The sequence below is a fragment of the Elgaria multicarinata genome, chromosome 6, assembly GCF_023053635.1.
Source record: "Elgaria multicarinata webbii isolate HBS135686 ecotype San Diego chromosome 6, rElgMul1.1.pri, whole genome shotgun sequence".
Taxonomy (NCBI): Eukaryota; Metazoa; Chordata; class Lepidosauria; order Squamata; family Anguidae; genus Elgaria; species Elgaria multicarinata.
Window position 1 is genome coordinate 41,066,830 of NC_086176.1, and position 18,451 is coordinate 41,085,280.

General features: G+C 39.2%; 1 protein-coding gene across 3 annotated transcripts in view; it reads left to right on the forward strand.

Annotated features, from left to right (window-relative positions):
* PTPRD (protein tyrosine phosphatase receptor type D) overlaps positions 1–18,451 on the forward strand; it is a 1,062,283-nt gene that overhangs the window by 936,972 nt on the left and 106,860 nt on the right. For all 3 annotated transcript variants that reach the window (XM_063129268.1, XM_063129265.1, XM_063129267.1), the window contains 2 exons: positions 5,377–5,470; positions 17,977–18,186. In XM_063129268.1, coding sequence (XP_062985338.1) covers positions 5,377–5,470; positions 17,977–18,186 — 304 coding nt within the window. The remainder of the gene's footprint in view (positions 1–5,376; positions 5,471–17,976; positions 18,187–18,451) is intronic.

The window sequence follows — 18,451 nt, forward strand, 5'->3', positions numbered from 1 at the left end:
TTTCCAGACCCCTGGACATCTGGTTGTGTACATATCATGAGTGGAATGAGAGAAATACTTGTTTTCTGTTATAGTAAGTCAGGAATGGGCAACTAATGTGTGTGTGGGCCAGGGGCAAGCTTCTTTTGGTGTTATCTCCATCACTGCTTGGAAATGAGTGTTTTTTTTTAGGCAATCAGCCTTTAAATATCCAGAGAAGAATTGAGCTATTGCAGACATTTTGAGCTGTGCATTTTGCAGACAAGGGAGCTGTAGTATAGAGTTGAGATGAGCACTTTGTATTTGGAATGGTGTTTGAAGATGTTGCTGAGTGATTCAGTCCTACTCACTTCTGAGTATGTATGCAGAAGCCGTGTCCTTCATGGTCTGAGCAGACTTAGAATAGTAATGATCACACTTGGCTGGCCCACTCTGCCTTTGGCTCTGGCAACGTATGGAATGTACCCACCCACCCCCGGCAGATCTCTCACATTTTGCAATTTGGCCCTAAGGCTAAAAAAGATTCCCCACCCCCATAATAAGTGCTGCTGTATACATATTTCTGGTTCTGTGTGTATGGGATAATAAAATTGTTTTTAATGCAGGAATGTGTTATGTGGGTTCTTCAGAGGAAAATGTATAAGGTTAGTGTGGCGTCACTACCCTTGGTGATGCTATCCACAACATCTCTTTTGCTGCCACCACCCTCTTTTTAAAAATTTAAACCTTTTTTGTTGATTTTTGTGTGTAAGTGTGAGTGTGGGTGTATCTCACCAATCTACGGCAACAAATAAGACCAAGAAAGTGTGGTTAAAATAAAACAGTATTGAAAATTTTATTTATATAAAAAAGTATATTTAAATACAGCTTACGTTTAAGGTTATTCAAATAAATATACCTCCCTCCACCTCCCAGGGAAAACTAACCCCCCCAAACTATAGCCCCAGTTCCCTAATCCTACCCTGATGAAAGCCCGTCCTTCTCCGCCTACCCTTCCCAACTCCCTCTCCTTTATTCTCTCTTTCACTTTCCACTCAAAATAAAACAGCCAATCAGATGACACCACTCAAACAGTTCAGCATTTTAACTCCCCCTCCCCACTACTTACCATTGCCTGTAATAAAAAAAGTTGGCCAAAGCAAACAAAGCCCTGAACCAAACATTCAAAAATATACATATAAACAACAAAATAAAATACCATTTTGTCACAGTTAGCAAATTTTATTTTGCCATTTTGGAGGTTTAATAGGCTTGTAATCAAATCAAACAATAAAAAAGTAAAGATAGGCAACTCCCCCAAAGCACCTCTTGTTTGAATTGGGGTTTTGCCCTCTGCAGTAGGTTTTCTGTCACCCCAAATAATAGACCTACAACTCCAGTTGTCCCTTTTGCAATGCCATAGAATTGTACCTGGGCCAAAACTTTGTTGGTGCACATGACACTGTCAAGTATGGCTCCCCTATTCTAGAACTGTTTGTAGAATTTAATAAGGAACTGGAGGTGTGTACCCCGCAATACATTTTTGCAGACCTCTTATTTGTCTCACACTTCAGCGGGGGCGCTTGGAAACATGACAGCCGCTGTTTTGATCGCTCTTGCCATGGGACTCGCCAAAAATAAGCAACTGTATGCGACAAAATAGTTAACATTGGCCAGCAGATGACACAATAACCAACAGTTGTTCAAATAATCAACATTGCACAGCAATGGTTATTTTGGCCGAATAACCAACTGTGGTGTGAAGAAGAACCCCAATAAACCCAAATCTCCTACACTTCCTGATAGGTCTTTCTAGCCTCAAACTAATCAGTTCTTTCTTGTACTATAAGAGTCCTGCATACCAACTTTGGTTCAAATCTGTCAACTTGCTCTTGAGTTAGCATGTCTACATTACACAAATGCATTAAATTACTAAATTAATTATTAATTACTAAATTAATGATTTTTCTTTAAAATATATGTTAAAATATATTTTCTTTAAAATGCCAAAGCTATTTATCCTATTCAGAATAACAAGAGTAACCTACAGACTGACAAGAAATCAATAGTTTAATTTTAACATTTCACAGAATTACACAAAAGGCTCCACTGTTAGGAGGACTTTTCTTTAACCCAGCCTGTAATTATGAATGGCACAATAATAATAATAATAATATAATAATAATAATAATAATAATAATAATAATAATAATATATAATATATAATAGCTAATTAAACCAGAATACATTCACCTTAAATGCTTACCAGCAGCAGCTGGTACATCATAGAGTTGATAGTGTACACATATACACAATGTCTGGTCCCAGTTTCTTCTTGGGTTATTCTACCTCAAGTCTCCCTCCTGAATTGTCAGGGGCATGGCTACACAGAGTCTAGATTACAGATTTAATTTTTTCTTCCCTTACCCATCAACCTTTTTGTCCCCATCACTTCTGTTATGATGAATCATTCCTCTTGTGAGAAACCATTCTCAAAAGAAGATGGACAGCTAACCTCTAAAATCATAGTTCTGCACAGGGCCAGAATAGATAACCATAGAGATGAAGTCCTTGTTGTGCCAAGAAAACTGAATTATAGTAAGAAGCAGGTCATGCTTGTTTCATTGTATTGCTCTTCAGCATTAGCCATTATGCTGCATTATCATCTCACGTGGTGAATCCCTATGGTGATATTGGGGTGAGCCTCAGACTTCCCCACATCTTCCTGAATCCTAGCCACAAGGAGACAGCAATAAGTGAGGTAGATGCTGCATAGTAAGAGAGATTGCATGTTCAATACACATTGGATCTCCTGATACAATCATTGCCATTCTGTAGGGTGACTGGACCATCAAAAGAAGCATGTGAGACTCAACCCTGCTACATTCTTACCCAGGCACTATCCTGGGAATCAGGCTCCCAGAGGAAATGTTTACTGCATGTTGAACAATTCAAGAAGTTGAGAATGCAATTAAACTTCTATAATTGACTTCTATTTGTGTTCATCTATAGGTGCTTTAATTTTTAATTCAGGAAAATGAAGTTTCCCATTTTTACCCTAAAAAAAGAAAGTAAGAAAGAAGAATGGGAGTATGTTTTGTTTAATTATGATGCACTGAATACTCTTTTTCTGCTTAGAATGAGCTATCAGTGTTTCACGATGCAATGAGGGCTCCTTGCGTAATTAAGAATAACATTTGGCACAATAGATTCTCTCTTCCCCCCCCCCCCCCCCCGTATTTGGGAGACAAAAACACAGAAGCAAAATAGTTGAACTGTAACAACTTGAATTGTTTGGGAAAACAAGAACAGTTAACTACTTTTTTCAGTTGTGGAAATATTTGCAGTTAAATGTAAATTATGCATATGAGTAGTGCAGTTACAGTAAATGTCAGTTCTATTAACATGTTGATATTTGGGCTGGAGACAAATCTTTGACCCAGTAAGCAAACCACCCACAATCCATGGGCTGTTTAGGAGTGGGGATGGTTTCTTAATCATGGCAATAACCACCCCCTTGGCAGGTTCAGACAACACGATAAGCCACGGTGACCAATCACAGCAGCCAGCACTTAGCAAGATTTATTGGTCATATTTTGAGGGCAGATCTTTCTTTGACTCAGACTTGAGACCCATTTTCACTACAGCTGAATTTAGGATAAAGGAAGTAAATATTTAGAATCTATACCAAATTCCCTTTTTAAAAAGAAGCCATCATGATTCTTATGTGCAATTTAAACTTGTACTATTCTACTTATGTGCAATTTAAACTGTGTCTACTCTGTATGGAATCTTTGAGCAGGAGTTTCAAGAGATCTTTAATGACTTCTCGGATGAGAAGTGATAAAATTTTGTAATCTGACCTGGCTACCTATGTGTATTGATTTTGCAAGTGATTTGGTTCCATTAGGTGAATTGCTGCTGTGTTTGAAAACAGGTTGTAGGGAGTCATTGCCAAGGAATAAAACTTCTTATGCACCTTCTTAAACTGCTGATATGGGATTAAGGAAGATAATGGATATGCAATACTTTTAGAAGGAGAAAGCTGTTAAAGTGCATATGATTGCATACTGAGAGTGATTCCCCTCCCCTTTCAAAGTGCTTTTTTGATAGTGTGCTATCGTGAAGGTATAGTTAGTCTTCCAAACTCAGGCTTTCTCGGCTCTTCCCATACATTTACGCATATACTGTGCTCTACTTATATAGTAAATGCTTTTTATGTACAGCTTCTTATTTTGGACAAAAACAAAGCCATTCACTATTACTAATGACTAAACATTGCTGCTTATTCAATTTTATCTTATATTGAACAAATATATACATAATATAGACTGTAGTAAAGTAGACACATTGGCAGGTCACAAATTTGAGGGGGGCATTCTGGTTATTTTTTGGGATGTGGGACAATGGTTGAGGATGAGTGGGGTGTGAAAATCACTTCTGCTTCCCTAGCTTCCTTCTGCTGCCAGCTGCCATGTTTAAATCCCCATAGTGCTCCAGAATGACACTACATCTCCAGAATTCTTCTAGGATAGTTCATTAATCTTCTCAAAACTCCTTTGGCTTTCCACAAAATTCCTCAAATGTTCTGGCTGAAGAGGAGCCTTCATATTCACTGTACTTGAAATTTCAGTTCAAATAATATTTTAAATAAACCAAATTCTTGGGGCAGAATGTAATGAGGTGATTACGCCTCCTGTAATTATCTTCAACCCCATTGACTGTGTTGCACAAATTGAGCCCACTGCTTACGCAATGGCGGTTTTGTGCTTCTAGAGCAACTTGAAATGAGCAGAAGAAGGGAGGTCAACCTGTCTCCTTCCAGAAAAGGGTGTTCTGCTTGTTTCAGGGCTTCCCCTAGGAAGGGTTAAATCTTGCTTAATTAAGTGGTGGGTCCTCTGTACAACAGCATCAGTGGGACCCAGCACTTGTGGAAGGGAATTGGTGGAACAGAAAGGAATCAGTGCAAGCATAAATGCCCCATTGGATTCTGCCGATAGCATTCATATAAGCATATCTCATAAATCACAGTGATATTTCTTGTAGAGTTCTATTTCATTTATCAGAACGAAGATAGCTGTGGGAGAGAGCCATCAACATATTTGGATTATATATAATATTTGTGAATTAAATCAATATTTGAATAAATATATACAGAATTGTGTATTAACCTGATGTAGGGTATCCATAGATCTTAATTAATTCCAGGTAACACAAAGTGTTGTTGTTGTTGTTATATTAATTTGTATCCCACCTTTTGCCCAATACTGGGCCTCAAGGCAGCCAACGGTGTTGCATAGAGCTGCTTCTGCTGGAGGGCAAAGAGGCTTTGCTTAGAAGCAGCCTTTAAACTGAACCAAGATGAACACACTATTCTTTTTATGTGGCCCTCATTGTTATCTTTTGTTTCTTTTGCAGAGGTTATTATATAGTAATTGTGCCTTTGATAAAGAAGTCTGATGGGAAATTCATGAAACCACGAGAGAGCCCAGACGAAATGGAATTAGATGAGGTACCATATGCTTATTTTAGCTCTTTTTTCTCTAAAAATGTTTGTGATAGAAGTAGTCTTAATGATTGTGTCCAATTAATGTAACCATGTCAGCACGTTTGACTTTTTTTTGTGTGTGGATATCTTATCATTTTGTATTGGAGTTAGCCTCCAGGGGCAGAAACAAAAAGCTAATTACTTAAATTAAAAGACATTAAGTTGCAATGAGGCACACAAACTGTCTGATCTTTGTTGGCATTAATATTTTATTCCTTGCCGATTGTAAGGCATAATGCAGAAGGAGAAATGAGTTGTCAGCAAAAGTGTAATCACCATTGATATGAACTCCAATAAAGGTCTGGTTCATTAATGGAGTGTTTGCTAAAGCTGAATCAAATGCTAAATTGCAATTTGCTCTGCAGTTTAACATTTGACCTCCCTCGCAGTCTCTTTACCTGTTTCTCCTGTGCTGGAATACTCCTAATTAGAAAATGTTTCTTCTGTCTCTCAAGCTCTTTTCCTCTGTACTTGATAATTAAACACGAAAGAAGAAACACCTTATGTATTTACAAAATAATAATAATAATATCTGATGTAGGCAAATTAGACCATTTAAAAATCTTCCACGTTTTTCAATACATGTGACATTTTGAGGTTATTAGATTTTTAAATATTTCTCTTGGAATGGCAGCTTCTCATATTACTCTTTAGAGAGTGATGAGTTAACTCTTTACTTCAGAATTGCAGTCCTGTCTGAAGGCAAATGAAAAGGTAGTATGAAATACAAAATACACCATCCGAGGTACTTAATGCAGATGGACACAAGAACATGATACCGGTATCATCAACTTTCTCTCGTGTGCAGAATCATGTATTTTGGTTCTCAGGTTACATTTTTACATAGCTTCAGACACAATAATATGAAAGAGAGCGCAAAAACATAAATCCAATCCTACTTGGAAAATGATCTTAAATGTCCTCCCTGGGTGAATCTGCATAGCAGCTTTCTCTATGCTCACATGCATGCATTCAGCACACTGACAGGCAGGGAAGGGAAGTGGAGGGGAAGTACTGGACTGCCTTCCTGATACAGTGGTGTTTATGGGACCAGGATGGAAAGTGTAATCTACCCAACATTCTTTGCATTGCCAGTATTGGAGGGCCTATGCACACAGCTTGTGAGTTGCTTGTTCTGCTACTTAGGAACTAACACACCAAATTGAAATAATGGAAAGCTGGCTTTTGCAGATATGTCTTCAGATTTCTGTCTACGCAGCAATTCAATAGAAATCCATTATTCCTGATGGGTTTGAAACATGTTAGGATTATTTTTGGCTCAGTCTAATAAACTTGATTTTATACCTGCCTGGTTTTACTTCCACATATTATTTTTCAAGCTTTTTCATTCAGTTCATCATTATCCAGGTGCTGCTAACTTCGGTGGCACACTTGGAATTTTCACTGGCCTCTGAGAATATTTATTTGCTTATCCTTCCTTCAAGGAGCTTAGGATGGTGAGATAGTGCCATAAACCCCATTTTATCCTCACAATTACTCAGTGAGTAGGTGATGCTGAGAGTAGGTCAGGCTGAACAAAGAACTGAACCCAGATGTCCCTGGCCAAAGTGAAATACATAAACAATAGACTGCGTTGATCATAATTTCTCCCCAATAGTTATCAACTGAGGCCTCAGCTAGACCTATGGGTCTAGTGCGACGCAGGGGTGAGGACCTCCCGATATTGTTATCGCGAGATCTCTCCCTCTGTTTACACGCGGCAAGCGACGACCTCGGAGGGAGAGGACGTCGTGCCCGCCATTTTGTTTTTTATTTATTTATTTAAAACATTTATATCCCGCCCTATATAATTAAGATTTCAGGGTGGCATACAGATAAAAGCATACAGTATAAAACAGTAAATATACTCAGCTAAAAACAAATTAAACCATAAATCAAGTTAAAATAATATATAATTTAAAAGCAGAAAAACAATTAAAACAGGAGACGAGCGCAGGAGCAAATGGTAAGTGTTTTTTAATTTAAAACAATTTCCCCTCTCCCCGTACCCCATCCCCGATGGGTGCAGAGCTCCTGAAGACCTCTGCGCCCCGTGCACAGTTTCCAGCTCCTCACGAGCAACCGCAACGCCCGCCCACACATTCTGCGGTCTTGGGATCATCCCGAGACCGACGAAAAAGCGGGCTGAAAGGGTATGGCATAATCCCGGGGAAAGGGAGGGATCATCCCTCCCTGCTCCCAGGATCACCTATGCATCATGTGGACGCACGGGATGATCCCAGGGATCGCCCAAGGATATCGCCCCGGCTAGCTATGGCCAGAGTCTGGCTGAACTGCATTATATACTAGGTCCTTCAGAAGCAGCACTGTTGAGATTTTTTACAGGCTCAGAGAATCTGACACGAATAATGTTGCAGAATCTAAATGAAAAACTAAAATTTCCCTGAATGAAGAAATTGGCTTCATTCTAGAATAATAGAATATTATGGAATTTGTAGACATTCTACAAATTCTAAAAGTGCAAGTAGTAAATATGGCAGGAGACTGGTTCCCATTGTTTTTAGAAGTCTGATAATCAAAAGTTTTCTCAAAGAGAAACATTTTGCACAGAAACGTGTAAGAGAAGAATTGAGGTAAAGCTGAAAGAAAGAAATCATGAGCAAACAAAACATGAAGCCAGGCCACCCCAGCCCACAAGACAAATTTATCAGTTCACTTCCTATGCCCAAGCAGCTGCAGTGCAGCAGTAAGAGAAATGGAAATTGGTGAGAATGTTATTGAAACACTTAATGAAACACAATCTCTCTCGAAAAGCCCCATGATTGGAGCTCCTGGTAAAACATGCCCTAGGATTAGATTGTGGAACCTGTTAGTCACTCAGCTGCACTCCCTCCACCCCCCCTCCCCTTGTTAAGCAATTTAGAGGAACAGCAGTTTAAGATATGATATGCAGATAGGTTGGTGTTCTTTTTAAAAGAGAATAGAAGGTTGATTGGGCCCATGCACACCACTGAATGATTTTAAATTAGCTTTATAGATTACGGTCTGTCATCTAAGTGAAACAGACCTGTGGTACATGACTTTTTCAACAGCAAGGACAACATGTGATGCACACACATATACACTTACTCATGCAAGCACACACACCTCAGCTGTCCCAAAAGTAATTGTCCTTTCTTTGCTGCTAGCAGCAGTGGGGGGGGGGGGGAGTCTGTACAAGGTTCTCTGGGGGGAGGGCCAGGGAACTCAATAGGTTTTGCAGCCCTGAAATAGTCTATCCTGCTAGGACAGTTCACGAACTTCACGTATTGTGGAGCTGCTGCAGTGTACCAGATTAGAATATTGGAGGAGAGAGAAATCGATTAAAATATATGATAAGATTTAATATACATTAAATATCATTATATGGTGCATCGCATGTGGTTCAGCCTCACTGACCTACTGACAGGAATATAAATATCATTCAAGTACTTCCACATTCCAGAACAGATAGAAAGCTGAAATATGCATGTATTCCAATACAACTTGATGACTATAAATACCAAAACATTCTTACTTTACCTTTGTCCTTCAAATCCAGGACATTTAAGTTTGCCTCAAAACAGCCACTGGCAATCTCTGTTACAACAAACTAAGGCTTAGATTCTCCTACACAAACATAAGTAGCCTAAAACTGGGAAAGAAGGATTTGGTTTGGCAGCCAAAAATGTAGTTATGTTTGTAAAATGCAAGGTGCATATACTAGTATGTATATATGGGAATATATGTACTTGTATCCTATATTTCCTTCCATTAATAGAACAAAGTCAGCATTCATGGAACGGCACTTTCCCAGCTCACAATTTGCTGTGCATCCTTCTACGCCCTCCACCCCAACCCCAAAGTCTGCTCTTGGGTTTGGGGGCCCTTAGGAATGATGCAAGGTACGGTGTGGAGGGGCTGCAAATGGGGGCCAATCTACACCAAGCAGGATATAACACTTTTAAAACAGTATGAAAACAGTATATGTAATGTGTCCTGGGCCTGAACAGTTGTCATAACCCTTATAAACCGTTATAAGCAGTAGTGTAGATCCTGCCTGGGTAAAGGGGGAAGATATTAGTGGAAATACCCCCCCTTTATGTGAAAAAGCAGCTTAGGATCCAAGCCATGGTATTTCAAACCTTCAAAAATATCCAGGGGGTGTTGAATAAGATGGATTACTTTTAATTATTCCAACTATTGCTGTAACCAGTCTAGATCTTCAATACCAACTTCATGGGTCATTCATTCAGGGATTGTATGTCCATCCAACCCCAAAGTCCTCCACATAATGCCTGTGTTCAACCTGTAAAAGTTTATTTTCTTTGTTTGCACTGAGGGTGGAAGAAACATCTTAAGGGGATGCATCATCCTTGTACTTTTCAGAAAATGTCACAGCTACCATGCAGATGTAAATTCAGAAGTCTTATTATATATATATATATATATATATATATATATATATATATATATAAATAAATCTCCTTGAGTACCTTGCTAAACATTAGCACTGGCTCTTAATTTGGCTTAGAATCTAACAACAAATGCAAATTATTTCAGATGGTGGGAGTACCATCAAAGTTCATCCAAAAATCTAAGGAGTTTACTCTTTTTGACTTAACCTTACAAAATACAACACAATCCCACTTCAGGCATAATAATGTCTGTGCAGATTTCCCCAGAGCTCAGTAAATCCCAGTCATCATTGGTCCCATTATGAAGAGTGGGAAGTCTGCATATGCATCCTATATACTCATTCACAATTTCTTCTCTTTGAGATACTCCCCAGTTACTTTGGGTTCTGTAATGTTCTGGCACATATGCCTGGGCATGTGCTGAGGTGGGAAGAGTGGAAAGAAAGGCTCTATTGGGACCTACAGGAACCTTGTGCATCTGGATGCTTAGAACTGTGCTCCTAATTATTTATTTAGTATGAGTGCTCTGCCGACAATTTATTCCATTTCCAGCGTTTCGTGGAGGGAAAATGAAAACTGGCGAAAGGGGCTGGGAGAGATGAGAATTTTGAAGAGTTTTCTCCTTGGGGAAGGGAAAAGGGTTTCTACATAACTTTTTAAGTACAGGAAGTTTTGAGGTGTCTTCTTTCCATTTTTAAAAATGTTTTAAAGCACTTGCAGAAGCCTAGCAGTTCTTCCTGAATGCTTATTAGAGAGGGTGAGTAGGCATTCATGAAAACTGCTGGGCTCCTCCAAATGCCAGGGGTGGGTTGTTGTTGTTGGTGGTGGTGGTGGTGGTTTTTAAAAAAATAGAAAGATGATCCCTAAGCAACTGGCTACACTTTTAAAAGGTATGTGGAAATGCTATCCCCCTCCCCAAGGAGAAAATTCTCCAAAATTCTCCCCCTCCCTGTGAAAGAGGCAGAAAAAACAATGCCTGTTTTGCAGGGAGAGAAAAGGTTCTCAGAAATAGAGGGCAAGATTCAGCACAGCACTATTTAGTATTATCTAGGTTTTTGAGGGTGGGTTTTTTCTTTTTGGTTAAGCCATTAGCTAACTGCATTACTTTACTTTGTGCTTTCAAGATATGGGGGCCACTTGTTTTAATGTATTTTTTTTCCTTTTAAAAGAATTGGAGTTGTACTAAGCCTCGTTGTTATCATCTATATACTTAAACACGTCTAAAATTCAGTAATAGCAAATGACATTTGCCTATCCCCTGACCATTTTAACTTGCAAAAATTACACAGTCAAATGCAGCAACGTTAACAAATTCCAATCTGAATTCTGTAAATGACATTGAACTTCCTTGCAATTAAGTTCTTCAGGTCTGTGGTGTTGCTTCCCATCACAAACGGTCATTTTAATAATTGTGCTAGTTGTGGTGCATTAATCTGTATAATACTTTGATAAAGAACATTTATTAATTCAGAAACATTTGAGTCAGGATGGGCTCTTTCCCATTTTTTTACGGATACAATTGAGACCACACTGTAGAATTAATGGTGGAAGAAATAAGATATGCATTGACTGGAAAATGAAAATTGTTTCTGATCGAGAGTTGAAGCCCTTCATATATCTTTCAGAATTGCCTCCATTAGTAACTATCGAGAGGACAGCAAAGATATCTAAAGTGGGTGACTCTTCAGACTGACTCTGTAGTTTCTAATATTTTAGGTTTTCCTTATTTATAAGAGAACAGCCTGCTTTGACCTACTTAGGGTAATACTGTGCATATGGGATGCCTATACGAGCAAGAGCCCTCTTATCCGTGCTGGGGTTCCAGATGTGATACATTTATTCCCATCATTGAGGTCATTAGGGATTCCCAACATTGAAGTCATTTGTTGTATAGGAATTCTGTGTTCAGCACTGTACAAGGTGTTGTTGATTTGGGTCTACAGCTTCACATATGTGATCAACTACACTGGCTGGAAATCTATTAGTTTCAGTGGACAAAGGTTACTTTCACACTGGCCCTTTTATTTGGAATTGCCATCCTTATTTCACTCACAAAGACTTGGAAGTTCCACAAACTAATCCTAATATCTTAGCTGGGGTGTGCAACTGTGTTACAGTGGTTCTGCTCCTACTTGCAGGGCCGATCCCAGAGAGTGGTATTGGGGGATTCCTGTTCCACTACATTGGTATTAAGCCATAGGGTTCCATTCTATCCCCCATGCTGTTCAACATCGATATGATGGATGAGGTCATTAGGGGCTTGGGGTTGGGTGTCATCAGTATGCTGATGATCCTCAGCTCTACTTTTCCTTGTCATCGGAGTTAGCTGGGGCAGTGCCTGGAGGCTGTAATGGGCTGGATGAGGGTTAATAAACTGAAGCTGAATCCTAAAACAGAAGCTCTGTGGAATGGTGGTTCCCGAGTCCAGGAATTGGGTAAACAACCTGTTCTGGATGGGGTTGCACTCCCTCTGATGGAGCAGGTGCGTAGCTTGGGAGTATTCCCAGATCCATCCTTGTCACTAGAGGTACAGGTGGACTCAGTGGCTCGGAGTACTTGGGGTCAGCTTCGGCTGATCCACCAGCTGCGGCCTTTCCTGGATGGGGATAACCTAGCCCACTGTAGTGCATGCATTGGTAACTTCCAGATTAGACTACTGCAATACACTCTACGTGGGGCTGCCCTTGAAAATGACTCGGAAGTTGCAGCTATTGCAAAATGCAGCAGCTAGACTGCTGGCCAGTACATCTCACAGAGGCCATATAACACTGGTCTTAAAGGGATTGCAACGGTTGCCTATTTGCTTCCAGTTGGAATTCAAGGTGTTAGTAATGATGTTTAAAGCTCTAAATGGCTTGAGGGAGCACTTCTCCCTATATTTGCCTGCCCAAGATTTGACATCTGTTGGAAGAGTCCTCCTCCGCGTCCCACCAACGTGAGACATACACTATCGTGGAATGTGGGAGAGGGCTTTCTCTGTTGTGGCACCCTGACTATGGAATGCCCTCCCCTTGAAGGTCCGACTGGCACCGGCACTGGTTTCATTTTGGCACCAAGTTAAGACATCGCTGTTTAACAAAGCCTTTGATGGCTAAATTCACCAAGACTGTGCATGATTTTAATTGTTTTAATTGTATTTACTGTTTTTAATTTCTATACTCATTTTAGCTTATTAATAGTTTAATTTGTTTTTAGCTGTGTATATTTATTGTTTTATATTGTTTGTTTGGTTTTATCTATACGCCACCCCAAGATCCTTGTGATATAGGGCAGGATACAAATGTTTTAATAAAATAAATAAATAGTGCCCTCCAGGTGTTTTTTTTTTACTATGACTCCCATAATCCCTGAACACTGGATTGTTGGCTTGTAGTCCAAAACACCTTGAGGACATCAGATTGCCTATCCCTGTGGTTAAAAGTATGGGACAAGGTAATAATAAAGTAGGTAATGTTTCACATACGATTCTAAGGGCGCAATTCTTTGCATGATTAGACAGACAAAAGTCCTACAACTCCCAGCATTCCCCAGCCAGAATGCTAAAATGTTATGTTGATTCTCTTGAAAAGGAATGTAGTGCTTTGTAGCCACCAGATAAGTATCTTCTTGCTTTTTATGTCTCATGTATTTTGTGCCTAACTTTTATTTTTTCTGAGTGTGTAATGTACACTGCATTTTTAAGCTTGGGCCGGGGGGGGGGGTGTCTCACCAATCATTCCTTCCCCTTTTTACAGTTTCCAAACTAAGATGTGTGTGTTTTTAGTAGCATTAAGAATCCCATTTAAAGAGGATTTTTAAGCTTCTCTAGCTTCAGCTAAAATCCTAACCATCCTTTTTAAGAAACAAGCCTTTTTGAACTGAATGGAACTTATTTTCAGGTTTAAAATAAATGTTTAAGACAGAGCTGACAGTAATATAAAATGCATTTCGATGTGTTGTAAAAGCTACATGAATAAGGAGAATATATTATGAACTAGATTTGAAAAGTATTGGGAGCAGATTTTTATGACTTCATTGCTTCTCAAATTATCCTTGATTGGTGGGGGGAACACCTCAAGGGATACATATGATGTTGATGATATATGACAACAGCATCAGCTATATCTAAAATATGAATGAAGGAAAGGGTGCACTTCAGGTCGATTCATTCAAGTGGAATTAAATGATATATATAAATTTCCATTTCTCTTACTCACTTGCAGACGAGCAAACTCTCACACACAAACACAAACCTAAGTTTACCTGGCTTTGATTGTCAAATGTCCAGCTTTAAAAACTCATTTAAAATGCATTTTCTATAGTACAGTTTTTCTCTACTCAGTGAAGCTCAGAAGGTCATATTTACTCCTCATACTCAGAATCTTACTGGCGTAGCATTTTAAATTTTACTGATAGAAACAGTGTTTCACATCTTACACATGCTCACTAGAATAGGCATAACGTCATGATTTGTGACCTCAATAGCTAGGTCATGAACACATTCTAACAAAGTTACAATTAGGATTGATGCAGATTGAATGCTGCCATTGCCTTAATCATGGTTTAGGGCTTTTCATTACATTTTTATCCCATCCTTCCACCAAGGAGCTCAGGCCAGTCCTCTTCTGAGGGAGTATGTTGGGCCGAAACAGTGAATGTCCAAGGTCACTCAGTGATCTCCATGGTTAAACAGAGATTTGAAGTCAGGTCTCTCCAGCCCTAGTTAAAGACTCTAACTACTATATCACAGTGGTCTATAAGGTTCAGAAATGAACAACTGGATTTCCTGTTCCCTTCCTCCAAACCCTTGCCTCCTGCCTCCCATAACTGTGGATCATTGTTATGTCTGTATTGAGATTATCCATGGTTAGAGCTAACTATGATTATCTAATAACCCAGGATTCATAGCCAGCTTCAAATTTCAAGTTATGAACTCACTCTGGTAAAAATTAATTCTTTACACATAAAAAGCTTTAAACCAAGATACTTGGGTCACAAAGCCAGAAACAAAATAAGTAATTTTAATATGTACAAAACAGAGAATATTTTGCTAAAGCTTTTCAGTGATTCTGATCCTACTATGGGATTGAGTTCAGAGAGTAGCACTGGGTGACTGTTGTTGCCCTGACAACTGCGCTGGCAAAGTCCCTTATGCTATTTTACATCATCATCATCATCATCATCATAATTTCTTACCCGCCTCTCCATTTTGATCGAGGTAGGGAACAACAATAAACGATAAAATACATAATACTCAATTAAAACATAATATACATAGTTAAAAACATCCTAAAAACATCTTAAAAACATGTATATGAGGCCATTGGAATGGTCATTTGAAGATACGAAGCACAGTATGTTGATGATACCTAGTTCCTCTCTGTAACATCTGAATCAAGTGTGGCTGTTCAAGACCTGTGCTAGTGCCCAAGTGCAGTGGTGGGCTGAAGAAGGGCCAATAAACTGAAGTTTTTTGTTTTTTTTAATCAGACTGTCAGTAAGATCATAGAATCATGGAATAGTAGAGTTGGAAGGCGCCTATAAGGCCATCGAGTCCAACCCCCTGCTCAATGCAGAAATCCACCTTAAAGCAGACCTGTCAGATGGCTGTCCAGCTGCATCTTGAATGCCTCTAGTGTGGGAGAGCCCACAACCTCCCTAGATAATTGGTTCCATTGTAATACTGTTCTAACTGTCAGGAAGTTTTTCCTGATGTCCAGCTGGAATCTGGCTTCCTGTAACTTGAGCCCATTATTCCATGTCTTGCACTCTGGGATGATCAAGAAGAGATCCTGGCCCTCTTCTGTCTGACAACCTTTCAAGTATTTGAAGAGTGCTATCATGTCTCCCTCAATCTTCTCTTCTCTAGGCTAAACATGCCCAGTTCTTTCAGTCTCTCCTCATAGGGCTTTGTTTCCAGGCCCCTGATCATGGAGGCCTTCTGGTTGAGTGGTCCAGAAAATAGATGAATTGCCTGTTCTGGATGGGGACAAATCTGCCCTGAAGGAGAGGTGCATAGTCTGGGAGTATCCCTGGATTTATCACTGTCGCTGGAAGCCCAAGTGGCTAAAGTGACTAGGAGTGCTTTTATTTGTTTCAATAGGTACATCATCTCCATCCGTTCCTGGACAGGGATCATTTGGTCATATTGACCCAAGATATGTTAACATCAAGTTTGGATTCCTCCAGTGCATTCTCTGTGTGGCTTCCCATAAAAGTGGTCTAGAAGCTGTGGCTAGTGCAGAATGCAGTGGCTAGGCCGGTCAATGGAGCGTCCTACCACAGCTATATTATACCTCTATTAAAGGAACTGTACTGGCTGCCAATATGCTACCAAACCAGATATAAGGTCTCATTATTAGCGTATCAAGCCTAATCAACTTGAATCCAGTTTACTTGATGGAGCGCGTTCTCCCAAAATGTCCTGCCTGTCCACTGAACTCAAGGGATAAAGCAAAAATGTAAAGTATACAGAAGTGCTTATTTACTATATGTCTACCTCATAGAGCTCAGAGAAGAGTATCACTCCTCTGACAAAATATTCTTTAACATTAAAATATATCAATTCTTTTTATTTATTATTTTTATCCCTGTGAGACGTTTAGTAAAGGAATGAACACTTTTGCATTGTATTAGTTCCTTTGTATGAAGTAAATTCATCAACAGCTGTGTGGCCTTAGGACAATGTGGCAGACTGGAGCTTGATTCACATGTTACCTGTTGCAAAGTGATCAGGCTGCATTAGTGCTTATGTATGCAAATGCTATTTACATGGGTCCTGCAATTTGTATGCTTCCTGCAGCAGGTCAATCAATCAAGCCTGATTCTCACTTAAAGCAAAATAACAAATAAGGATGCTAAGTTCTGCACACAGAGAATGAAGTCCATTGAAATCGGTGGTTCTCTGCTTCTAAGAAGGTGCCTTTGGGATTGTGTTGTAAGACTCCATTGTGAAAAATTAGAAGTGGCAGACTAGCTTTAGCTGTTTGTGAATTCACAAACAGAAAAAATATTGGGTGCTTTCTAAGCATGTCACATTAGTATTTGTTCAACACCCATGAAAAATAATAAACATACGTATTTCTTGTTCCAGTCCTCCAGAATATTCTGGTGAAGATAACTTTATTCTGACAGTGAAATATTTTTTAAGAAATATATGGATTTTGGAAGGAGCAGCTATGCAGGACATCAGGCTGTTAAACATCACTTTCCCATTGGTTATTTAATTTGTGGTGTCACAGATAGGATATATTTGAACCTGAGAGACTAGCACACAAAACATAGACGTATATATGTGTATTGAATCCTTGTAATTTCCGCCCATGACTTAACTTTGTAGTTTACTTTTACTGTCAAGACTATACCAATACACTAATTCAATAAAAATGTAATATTGTGTAGTCCAATATTTTAGATGTGACATATTGCATATTCATCACATGCAGAATGGGCTACATTTGGGGGGTGGGGAGAGGGAGACAGAAAGAAAAAAAATAGATCTCCAGATGTTTCAGTCTTGAGCTCCCTACATTTCTAACCATTGTCTATTGTGAGAGTGGCTGGAAGTCCAAAACATCTGGAGATATTGTACCTTGCCTTTTTACTAAGAAAAATGGTGCTCAAGGCCTTCTGCCCACCTCTGACCTAGATCATTGTGCAAAAGAACTGGCAATACCCATATAAAAAATGCTTGATAGTCTTTATTTTGCTTGCCTTTCCTCTTTAAAATACCAACAACAGGCTGGGCCATAGTATCTACTACTAAAAGCTAAACTGTCTTTCCGATCTGCTGTTGGGGGTTACTTCTTGTTTAGAATAAGTCCTAATGAGATTTACACCACAACCCTATATATGTCTACTCGGAAGTAAGCCCCATTGAACTCAATGGGACTTGCTTCCAGATAAGGATATGTAGGATTGCAGTGTAAATATAACTGAGGTTTGTGACTAAATGGGAATAAATTGTATTTTGTAGTAGCTAGGACTAAATTACTATTTTTATCAGCCTGTCAATAAGTTACATTAATTTTGTTTACAGTTATCTTTCTGTTTTTCCTCTTTCCTCATCTCTTTTTTTCCTTTCCTACCCTAAAGCTACTTAAGGAGATAGGACGGAAACGCAGAAGCGTTCGTTTGGGGAGAGAAGCAGATTTAAAGCCATATATTGCAGCACACTTTGAAGTTCTTCCTACTGAGTTCACCCTGGGGGATAAGAAACAGTATGGTGGTTTTGAGAACAAGCAGCTCCAAAACGGCCAAGAATATGTTGTCTTTATTTTAGCTGTTATGGAACACTCAGAATCTGTAAGTTGGCTGCAGGTTTGAAGTTGTTGATGTGTTCCTAAAATATGCCTCTCTGAACACTCTGTAGCATTTCTTTACGTTCTGTATTTTATGTCACCTTCCTTAAGGTCAATTGTGTAAAGTAGTACTTTTTTAAAAAAACTTACTTATTTCGAACAACTTTTTCAGGTTAGAAATCTCTCTGTGTGCATATTCAGACTCAGTGTACAGTGGGGCAGCAACATTGCACCCATCCTTGGCTTTGCCTCTGAGCTGTATTTGCCAG